At 40.7% G+C, this 18,838-nt stretch overlaps 1 protein-coding gene across 5 annotated transcripts in view; it reads left to right on the forward strand.

The window, feature by feature from the left end:
• luc7l (LUC7-like (S. cerevisiae)) overlaps positions 1 to 18,838 on the forward strand; it is a 53,892-nt gene that overhangs the window by 9,143 nt on the left and 25,911 nt on the right. For all 5 annotated transcript variants that reach the window (XM_078558325.1, XM_078558324.1, XM_078558328.1 and 2 more), the window contains 2 exons: positions 13,800 to 13,910; positions 17,162 to 17,305. In XM_078558325.1, coding sequence (XP_078414451.1) covers positions 13,800 to 13,910; positions 17,162 to 17,305 — 255 coding nt within the window. The remainder of the gene's footprint in view (positions 1 to 13,799; positions 13,911 to 17,161; positions 17,306 to 18,838) is intronic.

Genomic DNA, 18,838 nt, shown 5'->3' on the forward strand with positions numbered 1-18,838 from the left:
TCCTGGATTGTCAAGCTTCTTGAGTGTTGTGGGAGGTGCACCCATCCAGGCAAGTGGGGAGTATTCCATCACACTCCTGACTTGTGCTTTATAGATGGTGGGCAGGCTTTGGGGAGTCAGGAGTTGATTTGCTCATCACAGGATTCCTAGCGTCTGACCATGAAGCTGTTGGTTTACCATTTAAAAACACCACTGGTAAACTAATGGTTTTTATGGGAGGAAGCCTGCTTCCCTTGCCCTTGCAGCTTGTTTGACTGCAGGTCCACAGCAATGTGCTTAAATCTTTTCTGCCCTTTGAAATGTTGCAATAAGAATAAAAGCTGCAATTTCCTTAATTGCTCAGTTTGAAGTTGTGCGTAACAAACATAGAATTACTTGTGTCTGGCAAGTGGAATGGTGAAATTCAACACAGGAAAGTGAGATGATGAATTTTGATAAGAGTGTGGAGGAAACAATGCAAGACCATAAGACGTAGGCGCAGAAGCAGGCCATTCAGCCCATCGAGTCTGCTCCGCAACTCAGTGAGATCATGGCTGATCTGATAATCCTCAACTCCACTTTCCTGCCTTTTCCCCATAACCCTTGATTCCCTTACTGATTAAAAATCTGCCTACCTCAGCCTTGAATATACTAAACGACCCAGCCTCTACAGCCCTCTGCAGTAAATAAATCCACAGATTGGCCAACCTCTGAGAGAAGAAATTCCTCCTCATCTCTGCCTTAAATTGGCGACCCCTTACTCTGAGATTATGCCTTCTGGTCCTAGACTCTCCCACTAGGGGAAACAACCTCTCAGCGTCTACCCTGTCAAGCTCCCTGAAAATCTTATTTTTCAATAAGGTCGCTTCTCATTCTTCTAAACGCCAATGAGTGCAGGCCCAACCTACTCAACCTCTCCTCATAAGAAAAGCCCTCCATACCCGGGATCAAACTAGTGAACCTTCTCTGGACTGCCTCCAATGCCAGTATATCTTTTCTTGGATAAGGGGACCAAAACTGTTCGCAGTATTTTAGGTGTGGCCTAACTAGTGCCTTGTATAGTTTTACCAAGACTTTGCAATTTTAAATTCCAATCCCTTTGAAATAGAGGCCAACATTCCATTTGCTTTCCCTATTACCTGCTGAACTTGTATGTTAGCTTTTTGGGAATCATGCACGAGGTCTCCCAAATCCCCCTGTGCTGCAGCTTTCTGCAGTCTTTCTCCATTTAAATAATATTCAGCTCCTGTACTCTTCCTGCCAAAGTGCATAACCTCACATTTTCCAACATTATGTTCCATCTGCCAAGTTTTCACCCACTCACTTAACCTGTCAGTATCCCTCTGTAGACTCTTTGTCGTCCTCACCACTTGCCTTCCCACCTATTTTTCTGTCATCTGCCAACTTGGCAATAGTACATTCAATTCCCTCATAACAAAAGAAATAGGAACAGAAGTAGATCATTTGGCTCCTCGAGCCTGCTCCGCCATTCAATAAGATTATGGCTGATCACTTTGTGTTTTGATTTCCACATTGCCATCTAACCCCGATAACCTTTGACTCCCTTGCCTAACAAGAATCTATCTATCTCTGCCTTAAAAATATTCAATTTCCCCACTTCCACCACCACCTGAGGCAATGTTTCAAAATCGCACAACCCTCAGAAAAGATTTCTCCTCATTTCTGCCCCCTTGTTCTGGACTCACCCACAAGAGGAAACACCCTTTCAACGTCCATTCTGTCAAGGCCGCTCAGAATCTTGTATACTTTAATCAAATCACCTGTCACTCTTCCAAACTCCAGTGGAAACAAGCCCAGTCTGTCCAACCTTTCCTCATAAGACAACCCACTCATTCCAGGCATCAATCTAGTCAACCTCCTTTGAACTGCCTCCAGTGCATTTACATCCTTCCTTAAATAAGGAGACTGGAATTGCACAGTGTATTTGAGGAGCGGCCTCACCAATGCTCTGTATAACTGAAGCTTGACATCCTTACTTTTATAGAGGCAAAATACTGCAGATGCTTTAAATCTGAAACAATAAGATCGAAAAGGCTAAAAGCTGGGTATAAAACGATGAATAAAATGGAAGTAGATTTAAAAAAATAATAATGAAAATAAGTGGGGGAAATAAATAAATAACTGCAGCAGGCCCAGTTTGCATGTCGCTTGCCATTTCAACACACCATCCTGCTCTCGTGCCCACATGTCTGTCCTTGGCCTGCTGCAATGTTCCAGCACCTCATCTTCCGACTAGGCACTTTACAGCCTTCCGGACTTAACATTGAGTTCAACAACTTCAGACCATGAACACTTGCCTCCGTCCCCACCCCTTTTTTTCTTATTCATTTTAATTTTTATTTATTTACTTATTATTTTCCCTGATTATTTTCATTATTATTTTAAAAAATTTATTTCCATTTTATTCATCGTTTTACCCCCAGCTTTTAGCCATTTCAATCTTGTTCCCACCACCCCACCCTCACTAGGGCCATCTGTCACTTTCCAGAGTGCTTACCTTGGTCCTGCCATTATCACATTCTGCTTTCCACTCTTAATGTCACCATTAGCACCTCTTTTAGCCAGCACCACCACTATTGACAACCCTTTTACCTTTTGTTTATGACATCTTTCGCAATCTCTCCTTTGCCTCCGCCTATTGATAGCCTTCTATCCTTCACCTGTTCCGCCCCCCCCACCATACAGTACATATTTCACCACATTTCTACTTCCCTTTAGCTCTGAAGAAGAATCATATGGACTCAAAACGTTAACTCTATCTTTCTCTCTACGGATGCTTTCAGACCTGAGTTTTTCCAGCATTTTTTGCTTTTGATCCTTACTTTTATGTTCAATCCCTCTCGAAATAAAGGAAAGCATTCCATTAACCGTCTTAATTACTTGCTGTACCTGCGTACTAACTTTTTGTGACGCATGTCTCAAAACCTAGACCTAGATCCCTTTGCACCTTAAAATTATGCAGCCGTTCTCCATTTAAGTAATACTCTGCTTTTCTTCCTGCCAAAGTGAACAACTTCACATTTTCCCACACTAAACTCCATTTGCCAGATCTTTGCCCACTCACTCAACCTATCTAGGTCCATCTGCACCCTCTACATGTCCTCTTCACAACATACTTTCCTACCTATCTTTGTGTCATCTGCAAATTTAGCTACCAAGTATTTACTCTCTTCATCTAAGTCATTGATGTAAATTGTAAAAAGCTGAGGCCCCAGCACAGACCCCTGTGGGACTCTACTCGTCATATCCTGCCAATCCGAAAAAGACCCATTTATGCGCACTCTCTGCTTTCTGCCAGCAAGCCAATCTTCTATCCATGCTAATATGTTACCCTCTGCATCATGTGCTTTTATTTTCTGCAATAACCTTTGATGTGGCACCTTATCAAATGCCTTCTGGAAATCCAAGTACAACACGTCTACAGGCTCCCCTTTATCCACTGCACATATTACTCCTTCAAAAAACGCCAATAAATTGGTTAAATGTGATTTTCCTTTCATAAAACCATGCTGACTCTTTCTGATTGCCTTGAGCTCTTCTAAGTGCCTAGCTATAACCTCCTTAATGATCAATTCTAACAACTTCCCCATGACAGATGTCAAGCTGACTGGCCTAAAGTTTCCTGTTTTCTGCCTCCCTCCCTTCTTGAATAGAAGGCTCATATTTGCCACTTTCCAGTCTGATGGAACCTTTCCAGAATCTATCACATTTTGGAAAATTAACACTAGCGCATCGACTACCTCATTAGCCACCTCTTTTAAGACCCTAGGATGTAATACATCGGAACCTGGAGACTTGCCAGCCCGCAGCGCCATCAGTTTGCTCAGTACTGTTTCCCTAGTGATTTCAATTTCACCAAGTTCCTCTCTCCCTTTCACCTCCTGATTTGCAGCTATTACTGGAATGTTTTTTGTATCCTTTATAGTGAACACAGAAGCAAAATATTTGTTTGTTTCTTCTGCCATTTCATTATTATATACTATTAACTCCCCACTGTCACTCTCTAAAGGACCAAAACTCATTTGACTTGCTCTTTTCCTTTTTAAATACCTGTAGAAACTCTTGCTATCCATTTTTACATTTCTAGCTAGTTTCCTCTCACACTCTAATTTCTTTCTCCTGATTAACCTTTTAGTCATTCCCTGCCGTTCTTTATATTCTGTACACTCATCTGTCCGGCTTCTCATCTTTGCGGAGTTGTATGCTTTTTTTCTTAAGTATGATGCTTTCCTTAACTACTTTAGTTAACTTTATAGTCGGAATGTACTTATTCTGAATACTCTGAAATATCCCCTTAAATGTTTGCCGCTGCTTCTTCATTGATCTATCCTCTAGCCTAGTTTCCCAGTCCACTTCAGCCAGCTAAGCTTTCATCCCCACATAGTTGTCCTTATTTAAGTTAAGATACTAGTCTTAGACCCACTCTTCTCCCTTTCAAACTGGATGTAAAATTCAATCATAGTGTGGTTGCTGCTACTTAGGAGTGCCTTTACTCTGAGGGCATTAATTAATCCTGTCACATTGCACAATACAAAGTCTAATATAACCTGCTCCCTGGTTGGTTCCAGAACTTGCTGCTCTAAGAAACCATCTCTAAAGCATTCTAAGAACTCCTCATTCAGGCTACTACTGCCAATCTGATTTTTGCAGTTTGTGTAGATTAAAATCACCCATGATTATTGTTGTCCCTTTATCACAAACACACAATATTTTCTCTTGAATACTTTGTCCTACACTATGGCTAGTTAGGGGGCCTGTAGACCCCTAACCTTGTGATAAAGGGACAACACTAATGACTTTTTTCCCTTACTATTCCACATCTCCATCCAAACCGATTCTACATCCTGATCTCCTGAACCAAGGCCATCTCTAATTATTGCACCAATGCCCTCTTTGATTAACAGTGCTACCCCTCCACCTTTACCTAGCTTCCTATTCTTCTTAAATGTCATGTAGCCCTCAATATCGAGGTCCCAATCTTTGTCGTCCTGCAGCCATGTCTCCGTAATCGTTATCAGATCATATTTATTTACTTCATTGCGAGCCATCAATTCATTTACTTTGTTATGAATGTTACTCATCTAAGTCATTAATAATTGTAAATAATTGTGGCCCCAGCATTGATCCATGTGGAACTCCACCAGTTACAGGTTGCCATCCAGAAACTGCCCCCCTTATCCCAATTCTGCCTTCTATTAGAGCCAATCCTCTATCCATGCTAATATTCCACCCCCAACATCATGGGCTGTTATTAAGTAGCCTTATGTGTGGTACCTTATCGAACACCTTTTGGAAATCCAAATGTATTACATCTACTGGTTCCACTTTATCTATGCTGCTAGTTACCACCTCACAGAATTCTAGTAAATTTGTTTGGCATGATTTCCCCTTCATTAAGCCATGCTGACTTTGCTTGATTATATTATGCATTTCTAAATGCTCTGCTATTACACCCTTTACAATAGACTCTAACATTTCCCCAATGATGGATGTTAAGGTAAGCGGCCAATAGCTATCAGTTTTTTTAAATCTTCCTCCCTTTTTGAATAAGGGTGTTACATTGGTAGTTTCCCAATCTTCTGGGACTTTTCTAGAATTAAGGGTTCTTGGAAGATTACTACCAGTGCATCCACTATCTGTGTAGCTACTTCCTTTGATATCCTAAGATGCAACCCTTCAGGCCCAGGGGACTTATTGGCCTTTAGCCCCATTAGTTTTCCTGGCACTCTTTCTCTAGTGATAGTTATTGTATTTATTTCCTCTCCCCTTTTGCCACCTGATTATTTCGAATTTTTGGAATGCTATTAGTGTCTTCTACTGTAAAGACTGATGCAAAGTATTTATTCAACTCCTCTGACATTTCCTGATTCACCATTATTATTCCCCCAACCTCATTCTCTAAGGGGCCTATGTTAACTTTGGCCTCTCTCTTCCTTTTTATATATTTAAAGAAGCTCTTGCTTTTCATTTTTTATATTACTTTCTAGTTTACCCTCAAAGTTTATTTTCTCCCTCTTTATTATTTTTTGGTTTTTAAAACCTTCCCAATCCTTTGGCTTACCACTAATCTTTGCCACATTGTATGTTTTTTCTTTCAATTTGATACTCTCCTTAACTTTCTTGGTTAAACATGGTTGGCTTATCCCCTTCCTAGAATCCCTCTTTCACACTGGATATATCTTTGTTGTGAGTCATGAACTATTTTCTTAAAACATCTGCCATTGTTCATTAACCGTCTTTTCTGCTAAACTCCTTTCCCAGCCCACCCCAGCCAACTCTGCCCTCAGTCCTTTGTAATTACCCTTATTTAAGTTTAGCACAGTTGTTTCCGACCCAAGTTTCTCACTCTCAAACTGAATGTTAAATTCATCTATGTTATGGTCACTGTTTCCTAGGGGATCTTTTACTCTGAGATCATTTATTAAACCGGCCTCATTACACATTACCAGATCCAAAATAGCCTGATCCCTGGTTGGATCCACCACATATTGTTCTAGGAAACTGTCCTGAATACACTCTATGAATTCTTGCTCGTAGCTACCTCTGCCAATTTGATTTTCCCAATCTACATGATGATAAAAGTCACCCATGATTAATGTACTGCCTTTTTTACATACCCTAATTATCTCCAGATTTGATCTCTGTCCAACAGTATAGCTACTGTTAGGGGGCCTATAGACTACACCCACCAGTGTCGTCTTCCCTTTGTTATTTCTTACCTCCACCCATATGGATTCTACATCTTCCAACCCAAGATTATTTCTTGCTATCGTACTTATTTCATCCCGTACTAACAAAGCTACCCCACCACTCTTTCCTTCCTGACTGTTCTTTCGAAAAGTCACATACTCCTGAATATTTAGTTCCCAGCTTTGATCATCTTGTAACCATGTCTCCGTAATGGCTATAAGATCATACCCATTAACCTCTATTTGTGCCGTTGATTCATTTATTTTGTTTTAAATGCTACGTCTGTTTAAGTAAAGAGCCATTAATTTTGCCTCTTTACCATTTGCTCCCTCTTTGACCCTATTTGCTGTTTTTTTTGTTTTTATACTCTGTCCCTTCCTGTCACACTCTGGGTATTATTGCCTAAATAGCTGCCTTGCAATGCTGTCATATCCTTATTGCTTTGCGAGCCTACATATCCCTCTCCAGAACCATCCCCCCACCCACCAAATCTCTTTAGTGTAAAACCCTCCCTACAGCCCTAGTTATTGGATTCGCCAGGGCACTTGCCCCAGCACAGTTCATGTGAAACCAGTCCCACTGGAACAGCTACCTTTACCCCAGTACTGGTGGCAGTACCCAATGAACTGAAACCTATTCCTCCCGCGCCACTCTTTGAGCCAAGCATTTAACTCCTTGACTTTAGTTACCCTATGCTAGTTTGCCCATGGTTCAGGTAGTAATACCAAAATTATTACCTTGGAAGTTCTGCTTTTTAATTTAGCTCCTAACTGTTGAAATTCTTTCAGCAGAATCCCATTTCTAGTCCTATCAATGTTGGTACCAACATGGATGGCGACGACAACTGGATCCCTCCCCTCCAGCTCCAAGTTCCTCTCCAGCCCTGAGGAGATGGCCTTAACCCTGGCACCGGGCAGGCAACACAGCCTTCGGGGACTCACTCTCACGGCTGCAGAGAACAGTATCTATCCCCCTAATTATTCTGTCCCCTACCACGACTACATTCCTATTTCCTCCCCCCAGTTGAATGGCTCCCTGTACCATGGTGCCGAGTTCAGTTCGCTCATCCTCCGTGCAGTGCCCGCTCTCATCCACACAGCTTGCAAGAACCTCGTAACTGTTGGACAGTTGCAGGGGCTGAGGCTCCTCGAACGCTACCCCCTGGGTCCCCATGCCTGCTTCACCTACAGTCACACCCTCCTGTCCCTGATCACAGACCAAATTGGAATTACCTAATCTGAGGGGTGTGATTGCTTCCTGGAGCAAAGTGTCCAAGCAACTCCTCCCCTGTCCCTAATGTGGTGCAATGTCTGCAGCCTGCACTCCAGCTCCTCAACTCTGATTTGAAGTTCCTCGAGCTGTAAACACTTGTTGCAGATGTGTTCGCCCTGGGTCACCTTGGTGTCCAGCAGCTCCCACATGCTCAGCAGCCATGCATCACCCTATTTAATTTATTAATTAATTACTCTGGTGTCCCTGCTCTTTACACTTGAAGAATTCCCTGCTCTTTACACTTTATTGCAATTATTTTTTTACACCACTATCAATCCTATACTTAAGCTATTTTTCAGAAAGAGAAAAAAAAGTCAAGACCTAAACACAAACTTTTGACCTAACTTTTACTTTGAAGCCTAGAAATACTCACCAATCAGCTGCTCTCCGTGTTCTTTTCCCTCTCGCGCTCTTTAATGGCCTCTCGCCTCTCTCCCTGTGCTCTTTAATGGCTGTTTAATGGCTCTCTATTACAAACTGGCATAATTTTGAAGGGGGATATTTCTGCAAAAACCTTTGAAGATGGCAGGGCAGCTTAACAAAAGCAGGTAATGAAGCATATAGGATCCCTGGGCTTTACTTATAAGGACATAAAATACAAATCCAGAAAACGATGTTAAAATGTATAGAACACTAGTTTGGCCCCAGCTAGGACATTGCACCCAACTCTGGGTACCGAAGGATGAGAAGGCTTTGGAGTGGGGACAGAACAGATATACTAGAACGGCTTCGGGGTGATGGGATCATGGTTATGTGGACAGAGTGAAGAATGTAGGATCCTAAGAGGATATTTAATAGAAATGATTAAAACTGTTACAGGGCTTACTAGAGTGAATAGAAAGAAACTGTTTGCATTGACTGAAGGATCAGTAACCCAGAGGGCAAAGATTTACAGAGATTGGCAGAAGAACCAGAGGCGACATGAGGAAAAACTTTGCTATACAATGAGTGGTTGGGTACTGCCTGATTAGGATGATGGAAACAGAATTAATAATAAGTTTCGGAATAGAACTGGACAAATATTTTAAGGAGAAAAAATGTAGAGCTATGAGGAAAGACCCAGGGATTGGAATGAATCGGATTTTTGAGTATTGCTGAAAAAAGAGACACGCTGCCGAAGCTTTTCGCCTTGCACTAGTGAGGGCAGATTCACAAGAATACCAAATTTCAGAATTTATACTGCATGAAAAAAGGGTGCTGATCGATTGACAAGTGGACTTGAAATAGTAACGGTGTTGCTACGGAGAATGCAAGTGGGAACTGTTAACTGCCAAGCTTTTGTTTAATTTCGACCAAGGCAGTTCTGGTCAAGGCATCGCCATGAGGAATGAACCAGGGAATAGCCATCCCCCAAGCTTTTGTTTAGTTGAAAAAGGTGCAATGCGTGGACATGTCCTTTCTGTTTGCAAAGGACAGGGCCCTGTGTATGAATATATGTAGCTTCTAGCACTCGTAAGTGAGCTACACAGTCCAAATGATGACTTTAAATTGATTTTCAGTGTTATTCTTAGCACAATCAGGATTGTTTAGCAAGTGTTACAATCACGGAACCACATCTAATGTTGGTCACTTCTGAGTTTTGCAAGCATGGGCTGGTTGATTATTGTCAGTACTTTGTCTGTTACGAACAGCCAAAGGGATGTGCTGTTTGATACGACCCATCGGCCATTGGGACGTATGGCTTACAGATCTGACATCACACCAGCACTAAAATTCATATACCACGTTACTGCCAAATATATGTATTAATATAATACATCCAAAGTCTTTTAACACACTTTATCACCTCCTGTCATCTAATTCATGTGTGATTAACACAGTCCGAAAAGTAGAGTTAGAATTCCCAGAGGATTGGTGGAACATTCTAGTGTCATCAGCTAGCTATTAGAACACAAACCTTTTAGTAATACAGATAATATAATGAGTCCTAACAGGATTAGAATTTTTTAATAAGAAATCAGATCTTGGGATACTTTTTCAACTCTGGTTACAATAAACTGCTTGTCTTGAGCTGCTGTTACATTGGGTTTAGTGACCTGCCTTCTCTCTCAACCAAAAGCAACTGGGAGGTAAACTTGTTATGACCAATTGCAAGAAAGACCTATTGATATGCAAATATGGCAAGTTTGAAGTTTCTGCTAAATGTCCAATACTTGGACTAATGTCTCCTTCAGCTTGCAGTGGTCAATTATGAAAGGCTTGTTGATGGTAAGGGAAAAGGGGGAGGTGTAGTTCCACAAATGACCATCTGTTTGGCGATAAAGATGTTAATGTTGGGCAGAATAAAAAATTTGCTTTTCACCCTCCTAAATAGCCCAAAGTGCTTACAGCTAATTAACAGGTTTTCCTTTGAAGTGTAGTTACTGTTGTTATGTAACCAAACACAACAGCACATTTGTATGCAGTAAAGCCCCACAGACATCAAATGACCAGCTAATATGATTTGGGCATATTGATTTAGGGATGGATATTGCTCACTATACTAAGAGCACCCTGTATTTCTTCATGTGGAGATGGTGGCATAATACTGATGTCATTGGGCTAGTAATCCAGAGGCCCAGGATAATGCTCTCAGGGCATTGGTTCAAATCCCACCGTAACAGCTGGTGGAATTTAAATTCAATAAATAAATCTGGAATTAAAAACTTGTCTCAGTAACAGTGACCATTGTCGATTGTCATTTTTAAAAGAAAAACCTACCTGATTCACTAATGTTCTTTAGTGAAGGAAAACTACCATCCTTACCTGGCCTGCCCTACATGTGACTCCAGACCCAGAACAATGTGGTTGACTGCCCTATGAAATGGCCCAGCAAGTCACTTGGTTCAAAGGCAATTAGGGATGGACAACAAATACTGTCCTTGCTAGTGATGCCCACATCCCATGAAAGAATAAAGGGAGAAAATATATAGTTCACCATCATATGTCTCTTTTTAATGTCTCATCTGAAAGACAGCACCTCTGACAATGCTGCCTCTGTGTTGAAATGCCAACCTAGACCAGCCATGGAGAATGTTTTTTTTGAGCTGCGGGTTGGATGTTGTGTCTAAACCTGTGAATGGGCCATATGCTTACAAAGAGATGCAAATTTTTGTGCACAGAAAATTCTAAACATCGTGTACAAAATTGCGAGACCCTATAGCTGTAAAGGAAGTAAGATTGATCATGAGCAGAAAAACAGCAATTCTCCCTCTTTCTTTCTCCCCTGTGACCACTTTGCAGAACACCTCCGCTTGGTCCTCAAGCATGATCCAGACCCTCCAGTCGTTTGCCATTTCAATAGTTCAATTCATCACCTTGTTCTCACACTCTTATTACTGTCCTGGGCCTGCTACAATGTTCCAGTGAAGCCTGGCGCAAACTTGAGGAACAGCACCTCATCTTCGATTATGCACTTTACAGCCTTCTGGACTCAACATTTAGTTCAACAACTTCAAACCATGAACTGTTACCCTCTGCTTTGATTTTTCTTTTGCCAAGTGCCAGTTTGTATCGTGTCTTTGCTTTCAAACTGAGCTAACTTTTATTCTGCTATTAGCACCTACTCTGGACCTATGCTTTGTTTCTTTACTACAACCATTACCACTCCCTTTGGCCTTTGTTCCATTATATCTCTGGTATTTAATCTCCCTAGCATTCTAACCCATCCCTGACTCCTGTTTTGTTCCACCTGGCCCTCCCCTTTTTAACAGCATAAAACTCATCACATTTCTACTTCTCTTCAGTTTCAAAGAAGAACCATTCATATTGGACTCAACGTTAACTCTGTTCCTATCTCCATAGCTGCTGCCAGACCTGATGAGTTTTTCCAGCACTTTATTTTTATTAAGCAAAATTATATGTTTGTATTTTTCAAGTATGTATACTGTGGCTATTATCTTTCACAGCGCGTGCAATGCAGGGCAGTGAGTTAGCTGGAAATTTGAAGTGTGCCAAACGTGGTGATTCATTGGTAAGGAGGTATTGCTAATACATCTGTCATTTGTAAATAAAATTTTGAAACACTCTTGTGCATCAATTTAGAAGATGAAATACAGGTAATTATATAAGTGCAGCTAGTTTGTGAGGCACAGCACACATAAGATGCTTGCCTTTATTAGCCGAGGCATAGAATACAAGAACAGGAGGATTACGTTGGAACTGTATAAAACGTTGGTTAGGCCACAACTGGAGTACTGCGTGCAGTTCTGTTCACCACATTATAGGAAGGATGTGATTGCACTAGAGAGGGTGCAGTGGAGATTTACCAGAATGCTGTTTGGCTGGAGGGTCTGCACTATGAGGAAAGATTGGATAGGCTGTGTTTTCCTTGGAGCAACGAAGGTTGAGAGGGGATCTGATAGAGGTGTATAAGATTAATGAGGGTCATAGACAGGGTAGTTAGGAAGGCACTTTTTCCATTAGTAGAGGGGTCAATAGCCAGGGGACATAGATTTAAGGTAAGAGGCTAAGGGGAGTTGAGGAGAAATTTTTTCACCCAGAGGATAGTGGGAGTCTGGAACTCAATGCCTGATAGGGCGGTTGAGTCAGAAACTCTTGTAACAGTTAAGAAGTATTTAGATATTCACTTGCATTGCCATAGCCTCCAGGGCTATGGGCCAAGTGCTGGAAAATGGGATTAGTGTGGTCAGACCTTTGTTGACCGGCACGGACACTGTGGCTGAATGGGCTCCTTCTGTGCTGTAGACGCCTATGAGACACAGTCAGTTGTCCCTGAACAAAACAGAGCACTGGAAATCTGAAATAAAAATAAAGAATGCTGCAAACGCACAGCAGGTCTGGCAGCATCTGTAAAGGGAGAAAAAGTTAGTGTTGATCACCTTACATGAGCTCTTCAGACCTGTCTGATGGCTTATCCTGTATTTGTGTGTGTAAAAGAGATTTTGCTCCACACTCAAGGATACCCTGAATACATAATTTTTCATATCTGTTCTCAGGATTTGAGCAACACCAACAAGGCCACATTAACTTTCCATCCCTAATTGCCATTAGAAAGTCCTGGGAGTGAGGACAGTTAGAATCAACCACTTATTGTGGGACTGAGCCATATATAAGCTGGGCCAAGCCAGGTGGAAACCTTCCCTGTTGGATGTTAGTAAACCAGTTGAGTTGTTGCAGCTTTTCATGGTGCCAGCCCACAAGTTATTAGATTTATTGACTTCAGTTTCGCAACTTACCATGGTGTAATTTGTCCTCGTGACTACTGGGTTGATCGTCCAGTACCATAACACTTGGCTTTTCTACCATGTAAGGTGCTGTATAAGAACTAATATTCAGTGGAGCATATAGCTGGGTTTTTGAATATTTCATACTACTATATATTACTCATTTTATTTGACTGTTGGTAGCTTGCTACGCTGATGCTTAAAGCAGGAGTGCCTGAGTCTTTTGCTTTAGTAGGCTTTTTGGATGCATGTTTTGGTGCTTTGGAGGCTACACATGAACTAAAAGCCCATGTTCCCAATTAAATTGCATGCATTGCAATTTGCTGGTATTAACCAATCTTGGTGTTCTGATTTATGATTTATCCAGTGAGGCAGCAGGCCTGAGAACAGACCTTTTCAAACTCCTGGGCTCTCCATTCAAACACGATAAAACAAAAATATAAGCCCATGTTGAGTCCATTTTATTTCATAGCATCTAAAATATTGGTTCCAAATGCATTTTTGAGATTCATGGGTCAAATCTGATAAGCACCAAAAATTTCTTGTTGCCCTTTGTATTCAAGAGGATGTACTTTTCTTGTAATCAAATGGGTTGTGTGCTAAAACTTGAAAATGAAATGCTTTTATACTGATTCTTATATTGGCATAAATGAGATTTTTGTCATTTTCCAGGCCATGGAACACCTTGAAAGTTTTATTGTTGATTGCGACAGAAGAACAGACATCGCAAAGAAGCGTTTGGCAGAAACACAAGAAGAGATCAGTGCTGAAGTAGCTGCTAAGGTATGTTCCAATTTACCTCGGCTTGAATAAGCATTTTCGTGTTCTGTTCACCTATATGACAATTTGATTAGTAAGTCAGTGTGGTGTATTTGCCTGAATCAGTATGGATGACCAGTAGCCCCCCATCTGAAACAGGCAAGGGCAATATTTAAATTGAGCTCCAACTCTAGCTGTTTCACATAAAAGGTTGTTTGTGCAAAAAACCTGCTGTGGCTCTTCCCACCCCAGAAAAAGTACCCAGCTTGCTACTTGACACTTATTGCCTCCCCCCACCGCCCATGCCATTTGTTTTTTTTATATACGTTTGGCTCGGCTCTGGCAGAGCACCGGCATCTTTGCAATCTATTTGAAAGAGCCTGCATGTGCGGGTCAGGTGGTACTTTGAGGGTCGGGTAGGTGAGTTGTTTGGAGGTTTGTGTGCTTCCTCTGACACCTCACCTTCGTCTCTGCATTCCTAATGAAGTCATTTGATGTGTTCAGTGCTTTCCTGACTCAGCTTTCGCATTTTGGTTGGTCGCAAGGCAAGGACTCCCATGAGTCTTCAGGGATGCTTGGAGGACATCCCTAAAGTCTTTCCACTGCCCTCCTGGGAATCTTCTGCTGTGACCACGTTTCAAATAGAGCAGTTGCCACAAGTAGTAACCTCAACGTCACGTGTAATCTATTCTTCTTCCTATCTAGCTTTCAGTTAGTTCATATGCACTTGAAAGTTTTATCATATTGTTAAGGATATTCATTTGGTTTTAGTTGAAATATTGTAGGCTTTTGGACTTGCATTTTTTTTCTTGTTGCAATTTTCTGGTTGAAATCATAATTCATATAATTACTTTGACAATTAATAACCTTTAATTGTGTTAATGAAAGGCGGTTCAATGAAGATTCAGATAGATTTCTGATGTGAGGTTGTCTTAAGGGGAGAGATTAAGTAGAATGAGCCATTGGGATATAGAAGAATGAAAGGTGTTCTCATTGAAACATTAGATTCCAACGGAGCTTGATAGGATAGAAGCTGAGAGTCGTTTTCCCTTGCTTGGAGAGTCTGGAACTAGAGGTCATAGCTTCAGGATAAAGGCCACTTAACATTGAGATAAGGAAATTTCTTCACTCAAGAGAATAGTGACTCTGGAATTTTATACCCCAGAGGACTGTGAATGCCCACTTTATGAGCATATTTAAAAATGAGGTTGTTAGATTTTTGGATACTAGGGAATCTGGAGAGATAGGAATAGGACAGGAATGTGGAGTTGAGGTAGTAGATCAGCCATGATCTTATTGAATGGCTTAAGGGCCATATAGCCTACTCTGGCTCCTATTTCTCATGTTTAGTATTGATAGCTAAAAAAATGTTTCACCAAGAACAAATTTATTTATAAATGTCTGGGTTTTATTAGCTATAATCTGTATATTAGTGAAATAAATAAAACTTAAAATGTTAGCAGAAGTTTGGGTGTGAATTGAAGCTACTTAATCTGAATTAATTTACTTAAAATCAATGTGGCCCATTTTGTAGTGGCTCTGAAAACTGAAGGAAGTTGCAGCAGGATAAATCCATGTTTGATTTTCATGAGTGAATTATACTATAGACTTAATCTACAATCTTTTTTTTAAGAGCTGGAATTCAGCATACTTTCATGAGCCTTCTCAAAGTGTTCAATCAAAAGATTTCTAACTACTTCATAAAAGTGTACACAAAATATTGCAATTTTCCGAAGTCCGCTAGGTTCTAGAAAGGTTCCATCAGACTGGAAGGTAGCGAATATAACCCTTCTATTCAAGAAGGGAGGGAGGCAGAAAACCAGAAACTATAGGCCAGTTAGCTTGACGTCTGTACTAGGTAAGGTATTAGAATCAATCATTATGGAGGCTGTAGCTGGGCCCTTACAGAAACTCAAGATAGTTGGTAAGAGCATGGTTTTGTGAAAGGGAAATCGTGTTTAACTAATTTATGGAGTTTTTTGAAGGAGTAACGTGCTATGGATAAAGGGGAGCCTGTAGACATGCACTTGGATTTCCAGAAGACATTTGATAAGGTGCCACATCAAAAGTTATTGCAGGAAATAAAAGCTCATGGTGTAGGGGGTAATGTATTAACATGGATAAAAGATTGGCTGGCTGGCAGAAAATAGAGTGTGCATAAATGGGCCTTTTTCTGATTGGCAGGATGTGACGAGTGGAGTCCCACAGGGGTGTGTACTGGGGCTTCAGCACTTTACAATTTATATCAATGACTTAGATGAGGGGAGTGAAGGCATGGTAGCTAAATTTACAGATGACACAAAGATGGGTAGGAAAGTATGTGATGAAGAAGACATAAGGAGTTTGCAGAGGGATGTTGGATGAGTGAGTGGACAAAAATCTGGCAGGTGGAGTAGAATGTAAGAAAATGTGAAGATGTTCAGTTTGGCAAGAAGAACAATAAAAGCAGAGTATTACTTAAATGGAGAATGGCTGCATAATTCTGAGGTACAGAGGGAGTACTAGGTGTTTTGTACATGAGTCTCAAAAAATTAGTATGCAGGTATGACAAGTAATCAAGTAGGCTAATGGAATGCTATCCTTTATTACGAGAGGAATTGAACATAAAAGAAAGGATGTTATGCTTCAGTTATACAGGGCATTGGTGAGACCACATTTCGAATATTTGGTTTTGGTCTCCTTATTTAGGGAAGGATCTAAATACGTTGGAGGAGGTTCAGAAGAGCTTTACTAGATTGATACCTGGAATGAGCAAGTTGTCTTATGAGGAAAGATTAGACAGACTGGGCTTGTTTCCACAGGAGTTGAGACTGAGGGGTGACTTGATTGAAGTATATAAGATCCTGAATGGTATTGACAAGATGGATGTGGAAAGGATGTTTCCTCTTGTGATGTGCCCAGAACAAGGGGGCACTGTTGTAAAATTAGGGGTCGTTTTTATAGGATGCAGATGAGAAATTTTTTTTCAGAGGGTTGTGCAACTTTGGAACCCTCTGCCTCATAGGGTGGTGGAGGAGGGATAATTGAATATTTTTGAGGCAGAAGCAGATAGATTCTTGTTGGGCAAGGGAATCAAAGGGGGTAGATGGGAATGTGGAATTCAAAGTGCAAACAGATCGGCCATGATCTTAATGAATGGCAGAGCAGGCCTGAGGGGCCTACTTATGCACCAATTTTGCATGTTCGTAAGTTCATTGAGTACTGTTACAGAAGGTCAGTTTTCTTTATCCTTGGCGTATAGCCTGAAGATGTAAGGTTTTGCATTCTTTTTACAGGCTGAAAAAGTGCATGAACTGAATGAAGAAATAGGAAAGCTTTTGGCTAAAGCTGAACAACTTGGAGCTGAAGGAAATGTAGAAGAATCTCAAAAGGTCATGCAGGAAGTAGAAAGAGTGCGCACAAAAAAAAGGGAAGCAGAGGTATGTACCATATTGCAAATTTTTTTTAATGAGTTAGCGGATAGCTGAGCATTGGAACTGGTATGGGGCATCTGTCTGTCTCTCATTTGTATATCATGATGGTGTGGATTCAGGCAAATAAAAAATACAGAGATTCATAAGCCTATACTCCTATGATTGAATTTTTCCTCTATCTGGCTCTTATTGTTTTCTGCACACCCAATTTCTAAATTTATGGATGATGCCATATTGGGTGGATAGTCAATAATGAGCACAGTGATAAATTACAGGAGGATATTAATAAACTTGCAGAATGGGCACATAATTGGCAAATGAAGTTTAACACAATAAATGTGAGGTAGGAAGTAGGAAGGTCACTTATTGCTTGGAAGAAACAAATCAGGCTGGGATAGAGGAACAAAGAGATTTCAGAATGCAAATACATCAATCACTGAAAGTTTCACCACAGGTTAGCAAGGCCATTTGAAAAAAACACAAACCAAGCACTAGGTTTTATTTCTATGGCAATAGAATTGAAAAGTAAGTTTTTAACATAAACTTGTAGTGGATCTTGACTAGACCTTTGGGACCACCCTACCAGAGTACTGTGTGCAGTTCTGGTCACCATATTTATAAAAAGGATACAGAGTGTTCATCAAAGATTTATGTGGGTGATACCAGAAACGGGTGGTAAACATATCAGGAAAGAATTGACAGGCCGTGTCTTTTTTAAAAAAAAGGCAAAGGTGTGACCTAATAGAGGTGTCTCAAAACCTTTCATAATTTTATTGAGTGGATACAGAGAGGGTGTTTCCTCTTGTGGAGAAGAACATAACTAAGAGGCCAACAGTATAAGATAGTCACCAAGAAACCCAATAGGGAATTCAGAAGAAACTTCTTCACCCAAAGAGTGTTTAAGAATGTGGAACTTGCTGTCACAGGGAGTAGTTGAAGTGAATAGTATAGATGCATTGAGGGGGAAGGGAACAGAGGATTATGATGGTAGATGTAGATGAGAAAACAGGATGGAGCCTAAACACCGGCATGGACTGATTAGGCCAAAAGGCTTCTTTCTGTGCCATATATCCTATGTAACAATGAATTACTGCTACATGGGCAAGCAGGGTAACCGCATTAGGGCAGCAGTATCCTACAACATTAATGAGCTGAATGACTGAATAGTTAATTTTTATATGGAATTGGTTGTTGGAAGAATGGACACTGGACACCAAGAAAACTTCCTACTTTTTTTGGAATAGTGTTACAGAATTTTTAATATCCATTTTGAGCTGGCTAAAATCTTGTCTGAGGGCACTCTTGTACTTCTGTATTTGTTTGTGGCTTGGGTTTACATGGAACCTTGTTGAAATCAATACTGGCGGTTCACCATTAAAGCACCAGTAAACTTCAGCAGTGGTTAATTATAAAAGTAAATCAGCAACATTTACTACTTCAATATCTTGATCCTTGAAATCCAGCAGAAGTTATGAAAAACACATTTTGGAGAAACATGTATAGAAATATATAGAAAGATTAGTTTAAGAGAAACATTCA

The sequence above is a fragment of the Cetorhinus maximus genome, chromosome 15 (genome assembly GCF_964194155.1).
Source record: "Cetorhinus maximus chromosome 15, sCetMax3.hap1.1, whole genome shotgun sequence".
Taxonomy (NCBI): domain Eukaryota; kingdom Metazoa; phylum Chordata; class Chondrichthyes; order Lamniformes; family Cetorhinidae; genus Cetorhinus; species Cetorhinus maximus.